The sequence below is a fragment of the Cervus canadensis genome, chromosome X (assembly GCF_019320065.1).
Source record: "Cervus canadensis isolate Bull #8, Minnesota chromosome X, ASM1932006v1, whole genome shotgun sequence".
Classification (NCBI taxonomy): Eukaryota; Metazoa; Chordata; class Mammalia; order Artiodactyla; family Cervidae; genus Cervus; species Cervus canadensis.
Window position 1 is genome coordinate 12,569,264 of NC_057419.1, and position 15,396 is coordinate 12,584,659.

The 15,396-nt window shown below is 40.0% G+C and overlaps 1 protein-coding gene across 2 annotated transcripts in view; it reads right to left on the reverse strand.

The window, feature by feature from the left end:
- LOC122435197 (U2 small nuclear ribonucleoprotein auxiliary factor 35 kDa subunit-related protein 2-like) overlaps positions 1-14,925 on the reverse strand; it is a 39,164-nt gene extending 24,239 nt beyond the window's left edge. For both annotated transcript variants that reach the window (XM_043459173.1, XM_043459172.1), the window contains exons 1-2: positions 14,799-14,925; positions 14,392-14,471 (exon numbers count right to left, since the gene is read on the reverse strand). In XM_043459173.1, coding sequence (XP_043315108.1) covers positions 14,392-14,471; positions 14,799-14,818 — 100 coding nt within the window. In that variant the 5' untranslated portion in view covers positions 14,819-14,925. The remainder of the gene's footprint in view (positions 1-14,391; positions 14,472-14,798) is intronic.
- Between the last annotated feature and the right edge of the window lie 471 nt (positions 14,926-15,396).

Below are 15,396 nucleotides of genomic sequence, written 5' to 3' on the forward strand. Positions count from 1 at the left end.
TTCTTCTTTTTTTTTTTTTTTTTTTTTTTGAGCCCAATTCTTCTATCTTCTCATATCTAAAGACCAGGATCTGAGGCTTCCCTGGTAGTTCAGACAGTAAAGAATTTGCGTGTGATGCAGAAGACTCAGATTCCATCTCTGGCTCAGGAAGCTTCACTGAAGAAGGAAATGGAAACCCACTCCAGCATCCTTGCCTGGAGAATTCCACAGACAGCAGAGCCTGGAAGGCTACAGTCCATGGGGTAATAAAGAGTCAGACATCACTGAGTCTAACGTTTTCTCTTTTCATGGTCCAAAGGAGAACACAAAGAATCTGGCCTAATCTTTTAAGGAGACTATTATGTATCCAGTATCTCAAGAGAATCTTAGAACTATCCTATAGATTAAGTTGAGAGTAAAGCCAAGAAATAATATCCAAACAGTGGAAGAATGATCCTGAGGGCAATTTATAAATTATGGAAGCTGCCCTTTCATCACAAACTCAATGCATTGGGCCAGAAGGATTTAACTGTATCAAAGGAGGCTCTTCAGTGAAAAGATTCTGCTAAAGCAACAGCACAACCTGAAAACAGTTTCTTCTGAGCCCAATTTCTTGCATCTTGTCATAATAAAGAGGCAAAGTGAAAATTTTACATAACCTCCTGCTCGTTCTGCCTCTATAACTCAGCTTGCCCCTTGCAAAGTCTGGATCATGTAGGTCACACAGTCTCAGAAAGTGGGGACTTTATAGGGAATACTAGGAACTGGAGCTTATCTCACTCACCCTTATCCTGCTCTTTGCAATTGCCCAGCCCCTGCAAACCTGTTTAATCAAGCCTATCCAGGTCAGACATCCCCCTCCTCATCTTGACTGCTGTTCCCATGTGTGCAAAACCCCTTAGTTTAAACCAGCCTATTAACAGCTAGTGTTGCCCACCATAATCTGTCTATAAAAACTCTGTAACACCTTTGTTCAGGGCTCAGAGCTTAGAGTGTTAACTCCTCTGGGTCCACCGGCGTAATAAACCTGAGTTCTCCAACTCTCCAAGCGTGGTGCTTGGGTTTCTTTTTTTTTTGGGGGGGGGTTTCTTGATTCTTGTTTCTGCAACAATATCTAATGAGTATCTACTCCTCATGACTAGTTGTAAACTTCTATCAAAATGGATATACCCTTCACTAAAGACATATACCCTGCCTCTGTAGAGCAGTTCCTTGGAGGGATCTTCTGAGAGGGTGTCTCCCAGAGTACAGTATTTATTTGCCCCAATTAAAACTGAACTCACAAAACAAAAAACAAAAAAACTGAACTCACAGTTGTCCTATAGTCTTTCCCCAGTTGATGGCCCAAATTCTTGCATATTCCTAAACACAGAAAACGTGCCAAGATGATTAACTTTAGACATCTGCTTTCATAAATTTTTGTAATTTACACATCTGCTTCTTTGTGACCCTGTGGACTACACATGGACTACACAGTCCATAGAATTCTCCAGGCCAGAATACTGGAGTGGGTAGCCATTCCCTTCTCCAGGGGAACCTTCCCAACCCAGGGATCAAACCCAGGTATCCTGCATTGAAGGCAGATTCTTCACCAGCTGAGCCACCAGGGAAGCCCAAGAACACTGGAGTGCTACCTGTCCCTTCTCCAGTGGATCTTCCCAACCCAGGGATCAAACTAGGGTCTTCTGTATTGCAGACAAATTCTTTATCAGCTGAGCTACCAAGGAAGAGCTTCTGTAATTAGAAACAACCTTTTGAATTTTAACTGTATTTTTCTTTCTTCCCAGAAAAAAACTCTACATATCCTGTATTCTTACTTAACTCACTTTCCTCAAAGAGATCTAAGATACTGTATTCCAGGTTACAATCCTCAGTAAGGTCCTCCGGTAAAACTTAACTGCAAACTTTTAGGTCATACGCTTTCTTCAGTTGACATATCTAAGTTAGTTATGGCTAAGTCACAAGGTATGATTCATTTAATGCATATTCCTCTCCAGTTATAAATCTATGATAGCAAACAAGTCATGTATTTCTGAAATACAGTGGTGGGACAGGTACAAGATCCACATTCCAGTTACAAGAGGGAAGTCGGAGGTAACAGTTCAGTTCAGTGCAGTTCAGTTCAGTTGCTCAGTCATGTCCAACTCTGCAATCCCATGGATTGAACCACATAAGGCTTCCCTGTCTATCATCAACTCCCAGACTCTGCTCAAACTCAAGTATATTGAGATGGTGGTTCCATCCAACCATCTCATCCTCTGTAATCCACTTATTTTCCTGCCTTTAATGTTGTTCAGCATCAGGGTCTTTTCCAGTGAGTCAGTTCACATCAGGTGGCCAAAGTATTGGACTTTCAGCTTCAGTATCACTCTTTCCAATGAATATTCAGGACTGATCTCCTTTAAGAGAGACTGGTTTGACCTCCTTGCAGTCCAACAGACTCTCAAGTCTCCTTCAACACCACAGTTCCTAAGTATCACTTCTTCGGCGCTCAGCGTTCTTTGTGGTCCAACAATCACATCCATATATAAATATTGGAAAAAGATGGACTACTGTCAGCAAAGTAATGTCTATGCTTTTTCATATGCTGTCTCGGTTGACCATAGTTTTTCTTCCAAGGAGTAAGTGTCTTTTAATCTCATGACTTAACTCACCATCTGCAGTGATTTTGGAGCCCCAAAAAATAAAGTCTCTCACTGTTTCCGTTCTTTCCCCATCTGTCTGCCATGAACTGATGGGACCAGATGCCATGATCTTAGTTTTCTGAATGTTGAGTTTTAAGCCAACTTTTTCACTCTCCTCTTTCACTTTCATCAAGAGGCTGTTTAGTTACTCTTTGCTTTCTGCCGTAAGTGTGGTATCATCTGCATATCTGAGGTTATTGATATTTCTCCTGTCAATCTTGATTCCAGTTTGTGCTTCATCCAGCCCAGTGTTTCTCATGATGTATTCCACACATAAGTTAAATAAGCAGGGTGACAATATACAGCCCTGACGTACTCCTTTCCCACTTTTGAACCAGTCCATTGTTCCATGTCCAGTTCCAACTGTTGCTTCTTGACCTGCATACAGATTTCTCATGAGGCAGGTAAGGTGATCTGGTATCCCCATATATTAAAGAAATTTGCACAGTTTGTTGTGATCTACAGAGTCAAAGGCTTTGGAGTAGTCAATAAAGCACATGTTTTTCTGGAACTCTCCTGCTTTTTCTATGATCCAAAGTATGTTGGCAATTTGATCTCTGGTTCCTCTGCCTTTTCTAAATCCAGCTTAAACATCTGTAAGTTCTTGGTTCACATACAACTGAAGCCTGGCTTGGGGAATTTTGAGTATTACTTTGCTAGCACGTGAGATGAGTGCAATTAGGTAGTAATTTGAACATTCTTTGGCACTGCCTTTCTCCTTTCTTTGGAACAAAAACTGACCTCTTCCAGTTCTGTGGCCACTGCTGAGTTTTCCAAATTTGCTGGCATATTGACTGCAGCACTTTAACAGCGTCATTTTAGGACTTGAAATAGCTCAACTGGAATTCTATCACCTCCACTAACTCTGTTCATAGTGATGCTTCCTAAGGCCCCCTTGACTTCACATTCCAGGATGTCTGGCTCTAGGTGAGTGATCACACCAATGTGATTATCTGGCTCGTGGAGGTCTTTTCTGTATAGTTCTGTGTATTGTTGCCACCTCTTCTTAATATCTTCTGCTTCTGTTAGGTCCATACTATTTGTGCTCTTAATTGTGCCCATCTCTGCATGAAATGTTTTCTTGGTATCTCTCATTTTCTGGAAGAGATCTCTAGTCTTTCCCATTCTATTGTTTTCCTCTATTTCTTTGTACTGACCACTGAGGAAGGTTTTCTTATCTCTCCCTGCTATTTTCTGGAGCTCTGTATTCAGACGGTTATATCCTTCTTTTTCCCCTTTGCCTTTAGCTTCTTTTCTTTTCTCAGCTACTTATAAGGCCTCCTCAGACAATCATTTTGCCTTTCTGCATTTCTTTCTTCTTGGGGATGGTCTTGATCACTGCCTCTGCTACAATGTCATGAACCTCTGTCCATAGTTCTTCAGGCACTCTATCAGATCTAACCCCTTCAATCTTTGTTGCTTCCACTGGATAATTGTAAGGGATTTGATTTAGGTAATATCTGAATGGTCTAGTGGTTTTCTCTACCTTTTCAATTTAAGTCTGAATTCTGCAATAAGGAGTTCATGATCTGAGCCACAGTCAGCTTCCGGTCTTGTTTTTGCTAACTATATAGAGCTTCTCCACTTTCAGCTGCAAAGAATATAGTCAATCTGATTTTGATATTGACCATCTGGGGACAATCCATGTGTAGGGTCATCTCTTTGTGTTGGAAAAGGGTGTCTGCTATGACCAGTGCTTTCTCGTGGCAAAACTCTATTAGCCTTTGTCTTGCTTCATTTTGTACTCCAAGGCCAAACTTGCCTGTTACTCCAGGTATCTCTTCACTTTCTATTTTTGCATTCCAGTTCCCTGTGATGAAAAGGACATCTTTTGCGTGTTAGTTTTAGAAAGTCTTACAGGTCATCATAGAACCGTTCAGCTTCTTTGGCATTAGTGGGTGGGGCACAGACTTGGGTTAATGTGATACCAAATGATTTGCCTTGGAAACAGATCTTTTTGTCATTTTTGAGACTGCACGCAAGCACTGCATTTCAGACTCTTTTGTTGACTATGAGGACTACTCCACTTCTTAACAAGTCTGGAACAAACCGAAAATTTATCAGGCCCATGTTCCTCACAGTGAAGGCACATGGCTCTTGGCGACCCTATCTCCATGACTTTGCCTGGTACAGCTCTTATCAAAGCTGTCGGATTTGCTATCTTACGTCTTCTGTCTTCTGGGATGAAATCATATATATGTGTACTGGTCCAAGCTTAGGAGTGGCCACCACCATGAATCAGTGTACTACTGCCTTAGCAGGATCTCTTAGCTGAACAGCCTTCTTTGATACAGCTGTATCCTTCACACCTTACACACTAGGTTTGTGATGAAAGGGCCACTCTCATAATAAACAAAATGCCCTCAGGTTCATTCTTGCACTGTTTTTGAAGAATAGTTCCTGGTTTTAGTCTAGACTTAATCAATCTCCCATTTTTTGATGAATAGCTCTTCGATTCTGGAGGCATCTCAGTTGAGATGCTGGAGGCAAAATAATCTCATAATATTAAATCACCTCTTTTGTGCTCTCTCAATTATCCCAGACAATAGGGCCTTGTTTATGATGGTTGACCAGTTCCCCAACTGCCTTCATGAACAGTTCCAACCTACTGCTCAGATGGTGAGTCACATCAATCTTCTTATCAATGCCAGACATACTGTCAAGTTCCCTCTCAAACACATTTTATTTCTTTTAATATGGTCAGGCTGAGAACTTTCAAATTTTAACTTGTGACTTCTTTTTGAATAACAATCTCACCAAATCCCACCAAATAATTTCTCTTTTTTAAAGGACATGAGGCCACCATCACCACACTACAAAAGATGCCAGTAAAAAAGAAAATTACAGGATTAACACAGAATAAAAATCCTCAACAAAATTCTAGCAAACAGAATCCAACAACACAATCAAAGGAATCATATACCACAATCAAGTGAGATTTATTCCAGGAATGTAAGAACCTTCAATATATGCAAATCAATCAATGTGATACATCACACAAATAAATTAAAGAATAAAACCCAGATGACCAGCTCAGTAGATGCAGAAAAAAACTTCATACATAATCCCACTTCCATTTATGACAGAAACTCTCCAGAAAGTAGGCATAGAAAGAACCTAAGCCAACATAAGAAAAGGCCATATAAAACAAACCCACAGCAAACATTACTCTCAACTGAGAAAAACTGAAAGCATTTCCTAAGATCAGAAATAAGAAGCGTAGGCAAGATGACAGTGAGGGAAGAAACAGAGTCTATGTCTCCCCATGCCTAGGATGCCTACCAAGTGCTGGTGGGGGACTCCTGCAGACAGGCTGATGGGAGAAGCCCCAGAAGTGACTAGGTATCAGACAGAGGGATGTGGAGAAAGCTCTGGGGACCATCAATTGAGGGTCTATTGTGGAGGAAAGGAGTGGTTTTGATGCCTTTGTGCTGAAAAGAGCAGCAGTACTTGCTCCATCAGGAAGGGGAGGGATCTATGAGGAGATAGAAAGGTTCACTGGGGAACACCCTAGGGTTCTGCCTTCACTTGATCCTGGGGAGCCTTCTGGCCCCAGGACCCCTGGGCCTCTGCTCTCTGGGGCCTCTCCTCCCTCCAATGGAGTCTTCTTCCCTCTTGGGCACCCTAACTCTTCAGGGATCCCTCTGAGAGGATCTTGTGGATGAGAGAGGAAGGGAAGGCTCCTGCTGGGAAAGAAAGAGGCCAGCTGGGCTTTAGGAGGCACCTGCAGGCTTCCAAGAACAAGGCACTGCCTACTGCCCCCTTCTGATCCCCACTTGGCCCTGGGGATCTTCCTAAGGTGCCCAGGCCAAGCCCTCCACCCTTAGAGAACACTTCCTACCTCCACCCTCCAAGGCACCCATCTAAGCCCCACTCCCTGCTTCTCCCTCCAGGTTGAGTCCTCTGCCATCCCAGAGCCCCCTTCTAACCTCCAGGGTTCTCCTCCACTCTCTCGTTTCCTCCTCCCTCCCGGGTCCGCCTCCTATACATGCCCCTTCACGCCTCCATGGGCTCTGACCTCTGGACCTGGCTCTATGATTCAGGAGCCCCTTCTACCTTCTCTCCTCATTCCAGGGGCCCCACCTACCCTCCAGCAACTCCCCCTGTACTCCTCTGTCCTCCAGAGCCACCTCCGAGGGCAGCCTCAGCCCATGCAGGTCCTGCAGAGAGGAGAGACAGAGCAGGGCTGTCAAGGGAGGAGTTCCTCCATATGTGGAGGAGTAGGGAATCCTTCTAGTGTTCTTCTACCCAGGGCCCAGGGGAGCCTCCCGGGCGGGCGGGGCGGGGGGGGGGGGGGCGGGGCTGGCCTTATCCTCATACCCCAAAGCCAGAGGCACTGCAGAGACCCTCTTAGCTGGGTGGAACCTGGCTCACCTCCACCCCCATCCAGGTCCCTCTCTGAAGGCTTGGGTCCTAGGTCAGAAACCCACCCCTACCTAAACACCCCTACCACCTAAGTCATTCCCCTACTAAACCCCGCCCTTCACAGCCTAAGTTTTTTCAGCCTTTTGGTGTTTTGGGTTTCTTTCAGAGTTTTTACTACTAGTGGAGCTCCATTTTCTCTCCAGAAGTTTTTTCATACATATTCTTATTTTTTGTACTATTTGTTAGTTTTCTAAAATTATTCTATTATTTTTAAATCTTCATTATTATTCCACTCCCTCATAGCTCAGCTGGTAAAGAATCCGCCTGCAATGCAGGAGACCCCGGTTCAATCCCTGGGTTGGGAAGATCCCTGCAGAAGGGATAGGCTATCTATTCCAATATTCCTGGGCTTCTTTGGTAGCTCAGCTGGTAAAGAATCCACATTCAATGCAGGAGACCTGAGTTCAATCCCTGGGTTGGGAAGATCCCCCGGAGAATACCCACTCCAGTGTTCTGACCTGGAGAATTCCATGGACTGTGTAGTTCATGGGGCCACAAAGGGTCAGACACAACTGAGCAACTTTCACCCATTTTTATTTTTAATTTATATATATATTTCTTTTTCTCTCTCTCTCTGCTATTGAGTCTGCTGTCACCCTTCAAGGGTTGTTATCTTTTATTCATTATAGTTTTTCTGCCTTTTCTTTTGCCTATCTTCATTTTTCTCTTTTTGCATCCCATGGCTTATAGGATCCGACTTCACATGCCTTAGACCAGGCCCAAGCCCCTGAGGTGTAAGCGCTGAGTCTGAAATGCTGGAATAAAAAAAAAACCTCAGACCTCAAGGGATATTTACTGAAGTGAGCTCTCCCAGAACTCCACATCTCAACACCAAGACCCAGCTCTAACCAACAATCTACAAACTCCACTGCTGGAAACCTCAGGCCAAATAACTAGTAAGACAGTTTGTTCAGTAAACTGAACACAGTCCCTCCCATCTAAAAAACAAGAAATAACAAAAAATAAGTTATAGATGAAGAAGCAAGATAAAAATCGATAAAGAAAAAGACAACGGTGCCCAATCTCACTACTATTATTCAACATAGTTTTTAAAGTCCTAGTCACAGCAATCAGAAGAAGAAGAAATAAAAGGAATCTAGATTGGAAAAGAAGTAAAATTTTCACTGTCTGCATGTGACATGATACTATACATAGAAAAGCCTAAAGATGCCATCAGGAAATTATTAGAGCTAATCAATGAAAATAGTAAATTCACACGATATAAACACACAGAAATGTCTTGCCTTCCAATACACCAATAATGAAAACTGGAAAGAGAAATTAAGGAAATCATCCCATTCAACCCTGCAACAAAAAGAATACAATACCTAGGAATAAATCTACTAAAGAGCCAAAAAACCCGTATGCATAAAACTATAAGACATTGATGAAAGAAATAAAAAATGATAAAAACAGAGGGACAGATATACCATATTCTTGGACTGGAAGAATCAGTATTATGAAAATGACTCTACTACCCAAGGCAATCTACAGATTCAACACAATCCCTATCAAGCTACCAATGGTAGTTTTCATAGAACCAGAACAAGAAAATTTCACAATCCGTATGGAAAAATAAAAGATCCCAAATCACCAAAGCTATCTTGAGTAAGAAGAATGGAGCAGGAGGAATCAACTTACCAGACTTCAGACCATAAAGTTAGAGTTATCAAGATAGTCTGGTACTGGCACAAAAACAGAAATACAGACCAATGAAAAATGATAGAGAGTTCACAGGTAAACCCACAGATCTATGAGCACCTTATTTTTGACAAAGGAGGCAAGAATACACAAAGGAGAAAAAAAGAGTCGTTTGAATAAGTGTTCCTGTGGAAACTGGACAGCTGCATGTTAAAGAATGAAACTAGAACACTTTCTAATAGCATACACAAAAATAAACTCAAAAAATGGATTAAAGATCTAAATTTAAGGCCAGACACTATAAAACACTCAAAGGAAAACATAGGCAGCACACTCCCTGACATAAATTACAGCAAGATCCTCTATGACCCACTTCCTAGTTAAAGGAAATAAAAACAATAACAACAACAACAAAATAAGTAGGACCTAATCAAACGTAAAGCTCTGCACGGCAGAGGATACTATAAACAATGTGAAAAGACAACTGTGAGAATGAGAGAAAGTAGTTGAAAATAAATCAACTGAAAAAGGATTAATCTCCAAGATATATAAGAAGCTCATGTAGGTCAATATCAGGAAAATAAGACAGCCCAATCAAAAAGTGGTCAAAAGACCTAAGCAGACATCTCTCCAAGGAAAACAGAAATGGCCAACAAACACATGAAAAAAAGTTCAACATCACTAATTATCAGAAAAACGTAAATCAAAACTACAATGAGGTATCAGCTCACAATGGTAAGAATGACCATCATCAAAAAGTCTACAAATAAATGCTGGAGAAGACATGGAGAAAGGGGAACCCTCTTGCACTGTTGGTAGGAATGTGAACTGAAACAGTCAGTATGGAGATTCCTTAAAAAACTAGGAATAAAACTGCCATATGACCCAGCAATCTCACTACTAGGTATATATCCTGAGAAAATCACAATTCTAAAAGACACAGGTACCCCAGTGTTCACTGCAGCATTATTCACAACAGCCAGGACATGGAAGCAACCTAAACGTCCATCAGCAGAGAAATGAATAAATAAGATGTGGTCCATGTATACAACAGAACATTACTCAGACAAGAAGAATAAATTTCACTCAGTTCCAGTGAGGAGATGAACCTAGAGCCTCTTACACAGAGTGAAGTAAATCTGAAAAAGATAATTGTATACTAACACATATATGTGGAATCTAGGAAAATGGTACTAATGAACCTATTTCCAGGGAAGGAAGGGAGATGCTGATGTAGAGAAATGAGAATGGACTTGTGGACACAGTGGGGAAAGGAGAAAGTGGGATAAAGAGAGAAATCATTAATAACATCAACATATATCCACTACTCTGTGTAAAACAGCTAGAGAGAAGCTGCTATATATAGCACAGGGAGTTAGGTGGGGCATCAGGAGGGGAGGGATGTTTAACAGGGAGGGAATATATGTATACTTACAGCTGATTTGTGTTATTGTATGGCAGAAATCAATACAACATTGTAAAGCAAATTTCTTCCAATTAAAAAAAACTTTTTAAAAAAGGAAAAGTAAACATAAAAATCTTTGTCCACTTAGCAGCCCCTTCTCCTGGAATGTACACTGTGCATCTGCATTATATATGGAAATGCTTGCTTCATCACAAAAATCATACTTATTTTCTTTTCTGTGACACCAACAATGAAGCTCTTAAATAGTATTCTTCCTCAACACTCTAGCAGTCATGGTGACTTGCTGCTTTGGATGTGCTTACTTGGACTATGCATCCTTGGTCAATTTTATGTAAAATGTCAGTACGTCATTTTGATGTACAGTATCTCATTAGGAAACTATCACTGTGTCTTCATCTTCTAACAGGTGGGGCAGTGCTCAAAGCTTTTGAGAACATTTCTCCTGGGTTATATCCTAATTTTGGTTTAAATAAATTTTTTTTCTCTTTAGCTTGGCTGTTAATTGACTTTTCATTGACAATGACATAACTATTTAGGAAAAATTAGATCTACTTCAATATTTTCTTTAGCCATTTCTTCAGCCAAACATTCAAATTTATAGCTCAGAAGTTCTACCTACAAGAAAACACTGGAACCTAAACACAACAGCAAGTCTTTGAACAATTTTTAACAAAGACAGCCCTTCATCTACTGTAAAATAACATATCCTTCATTTCCATCTGAAATCTCATACAAATGGACTTTAATGCCCACACTTAAATTTTTTGATTGTGTGAATCACAACAAATTGTGGAAAACTCTTAAAAGAGATGGGAATACCAGACCACCTTACCTGTTTCCTGAGAAACCTGTATGCAGGTTAAGAAGCAGCATTTAGAACCAGACGCAGAATAACAAACTGGTTCAAAGTTGGGAAAAGAGTACATCAAGCTGTATACTGTCACACCATTAACTTAACTTATATGCAGAGCACATCATGCAAAATGCTCGGCTGGATGAAGTACAAACTGGAATCAATCAAACATTCAGAAAACAGCAACTCTAAGCACACTTATATGACAAAGAGTGCAGCAACCTGATGCTACAGACCCCCTGATGTGTCTAGTGAGAACATACAATATCTTCTTTCTAGTATTTTGCAATAAACAGACTAACATGAGACTAACAAACCCATAAGGCAAGGCATTTCTGAACATTCCACAAGATTTCATTTTTTTAAAAACAATCAAAAAAATAAAATAAAATAAAAAAAATAAAAACAATCAATACGAGCTATAGTATATATTTACGATGTATATTTAACATGTACATCTGGTTATATACAAAGCTCAATCCTGGATAATATATACAGCTATTTGTGTATCATAAAACTGAATTCCTTTCATTTACGTAAGTACAAAGTTGGTATGTTCTGTAGAAAAGTGTCCGTATACTTTAGACATGCAAACTGAATTATTTAGGTGGGAAGCACCATATACCTGCAACTTATATGTCAATTATCAGGGTAAAAAAAATTCTATACATGAATGTGTATCTATCTGTGTGCGAATGTGTATCTATGCACACACACACACATATATATATATGCTGCTGCTAAGTCACTTCGGTCGTGTCTGACTCTCTATGACACCAGAGACAGCAGCCCACCAGGCTCCCCCGTCCCTGGGATTCTCCAGGCAAGAATACTGGCATGGGTTGCCACTTCCTTCTCCAGTGCATGAAAGTGAAAAGTGAATGTGAAGTCACTTAGTCGTGTCCGACTCTTCGCGACCCCATGGACTGTAGCCTACCAGGCTCCTCCGTCCATGGGATTCTCCAGGCATTTACTGGAGTGGGTTGCCAGTTCCTTCTCCAGTGTGTATATATATATATGTATATATATATATTCACATGTTAATACACATAGAAATACACATAAATAGAGAGAAAAGAGATAAATGTTCATTAGATACTGAGTTCATAGATGCTTACTGTACTAGTTTTTTCCAATTTTCTGTATACTGGAATACTTTTCAAATTAAAAATGAGAATATTTTTATTATTTTATTTATATAAATATTTTATTTTTCCTATAAAAAACTATATTCTCTTCAATTTAAAATTTAAATTTGAGACAAAAATGCAACAAGAGATGGGAATACACAGTGAAAACTGAGGCCACTTAAGGAAATGGAACAGAAGCTTTCCAACATTCAAAGTTAAAAGAAAAAAGATTTCTAAGTCACATATGTATTATAAGTCTGAACAAAGGCTTACTCAGTCCTATATTAAACTGCCTTTCTAACCAAGTAAACTTTATTATTTCAGAATTCTAAATTAAAAGAAAATAGGTCCACATATGCACACCAAAGGGTGGTAACTTCTGATAGAATTATCAGATAAATAAATGACTTACCTGACAGAGGATATGATTCTGAATTACTTAACAGAGGTATTTCCACTAAGTAGACATTCCATGCACCTGCTAATACTCCAAAATACCTGTTGACTCACTTAAACCTCTAACCCCTCCAAAACCAAGCTCACACAGTTCAAAAAAATAACTGTGAACAATTCAAGTGAAGTGTTTTCTCTACAAGTATAATCAAATATTTGCCAGCATACATTAAAGTAGTATTTAATTGTATTATACATGTAATTCTTTCAAACAAAAACAGAATCATACTTCAGTTTTGTAACTTGTTTTCACATTTTTCTTAGTCTATGACAAGACAGTTTATTTCATGCTATCCAAGATTAAACTAGATGCCGAAAAGATTACCTACAACTGTGAGATCAATATTTGAGAAATTCCTACAAATCGCTAGCTAATTCACTTTTACAGTAATACTTTCTATATTTTAGAGAATATGTTTGCTCTTTCAATGAGTACTACCATGAATGAACAGAAGTATTTTTTATTCTATACATTCATTAAGTCTCTCTAGATAAAGAATTGTTAAGTCAGAATATGCAGAACTAGGAGAAAAGCTGATAGCTGACAGACAACTGCTTAGTTTTGGATATGGCACTAGCTATGTAATAAAAAGCAAAGCAGTGACCTACCTATAAACACACTAAATCAACCAAGGAAGATTTCAAATGACTACCTACCAAGATTTGCTGTGAGTGTATTTTGTAGTGTAAAGAATAAGTAACTTCAACCTATCCTACCTCCTTTTCCTGACATTTTCTTCTGCCTCTAATGGACTAATTTCCAATTAATAATATAAACAAGTCATTACCTGTTGTGTGTGAATATAATGATTTTTCCATGCCAAATATGCCATGTATTGCTACTAGAATCATTGCCTGGGAACATCAATGGTAAACAAAAGCTCTATGGCCATTTCCCAAGTCCAAAAATCTGTTTACTTGAGGCCACAGTCTCTACAGTCCAAGAACTGTCTCGGACAACTTAATTAGCAAGTTCTGGAAAAGGTGGATGACAAACATTAAAAGCCGATACTGCTATGTGACAGCAGTGCATCCATCTGAGTTTATAAGCATGCTGGCTAAGCAGTACTAAGTTTACTGCATTACTCACACAAGTTTATGGGAAAATGTTAGGTTCTGCCATTTTTAAGCCAAATACATATCAACATCATTGGACAAATTAAGGTTCCACTGTTTTTCCCAACAGAAAAAAAGTGTTTGACAACTATAAGGCAACAATAATAAAGCACTAAAACACCACATAATCCAGTAACAGCTATCAGTACAAATATTTTTAAGATTTTGTTCCATATAATCCCTAGTATTACATTTATGTAGATGTGAATGAGTTGTGTGGTTTTGATTTTATGTATGTTTACAGTCAAGTTCCACCAATAGTTTTATGCTTGTAAATTGTTAAAAGAAAAACAATAGTTTCAGTTATCATTTATTTGCCTCAATATAGGTACCTTACTCTATTTCAGTTTGAGAAAAATCTGAACAATGTCTAATTAATATACTTGACCAGTACAAGGGAAAACATCGACTGAGTAGTTAACACTTCGTAGCTGCTGAAATTCACAATTCTTACACCCGAGACATCAAGTTCTTTACAAATATTTACAAATAGTAGTGATTCACCATACCTTTCCCTGTCTTATTTAAAACGTTAGTATTTTCTCTAACATGGCTATAAAATAACTTCGCAGGAACCAGACCCTGCACTTCATCAGATACCATCTCTCTTTTGACACTGGGGCCTCAATTTTGCCGCAGTATGGGCAACAAGTTTATACAAAGAAAACAAGATGAATCCATTACCTGAATCTCTCAGTCTAGCCAGTTCCCGGCGCCGTTTCTTTCGTTTTTCCTTCTTTAAGGCGGCTCTGTATTTTTTGTGGCTGGGAAACCGAAACATAGACCATCACTGGTCACACCTGAAATTCTGTCTGGAGGCTCCCTTTCCACTGCGTCAAGTGCAGGAAAGACTCTCTAGTACTAAGTAATGAATCTTGGTTTTTGTATTTTGGTTACAAAACCGTCTCGCCTTTCTGCCCTCAGTCACTAAGTCATAATTCCCGCAGTTTTGATTCTCGCCTTCCTGAGCTCACGGAAGCCAGCAATAGTGCCAGGAAGGCGCCAGCTTGTTTGTCCCAGGCAGCGTGAGCAACCTAGGCTCTTCCTGGTTTTTTTTTTCCCTTGTCAATCACTTCTCCAGGTCAGCTTACCTATGAGTCTTCTGAAACATCTCCAGCGCCGCCACCTTACCAATGCCCCTCCGCCCGCACCGCTAAGCAGAGAGGCGGGCCTAACGGCAGAAACGACCGCGCGCAAGCGCCGGCAAAAGCGGAAGTCTGAAGCCTTCTTCCCGCAGGTCACTTTCTGGAGAGCTATTGAATGTGTCTTTCCGGAAATTTACTATGCGGCTGTTTCCACACGCTGGAGTTAATATGTCTCTACTAAGCACTTCACTGGTGATTTCTTCTGATGCTATCCTGGGTCTCTTGTGGACAACACGCGAAACTGATCAGTCGAGTGCCGGTTCACTTATACTACACAGTACTACTTCTTCCTAGGCTGTATGTTGTCACCCTGGTTATTTAACTTATATGCAGAGAACATCATGAGCAACAATGGACTGGATGAAGCACAAGCTGGAATCAAGATTGGTAGGAGAAATATCAATAACCTCAGATATGCAGATGATACCACCCTTATGGCAGAAAGTGAAGAGGAACTGAAAAGCCTCTTGATGAAAGTGAAAAAGTTGGCTTAAAGCTTAACATTCAGAAAACTAAGATCATGGCCTCAGGTCCCATCACTTCA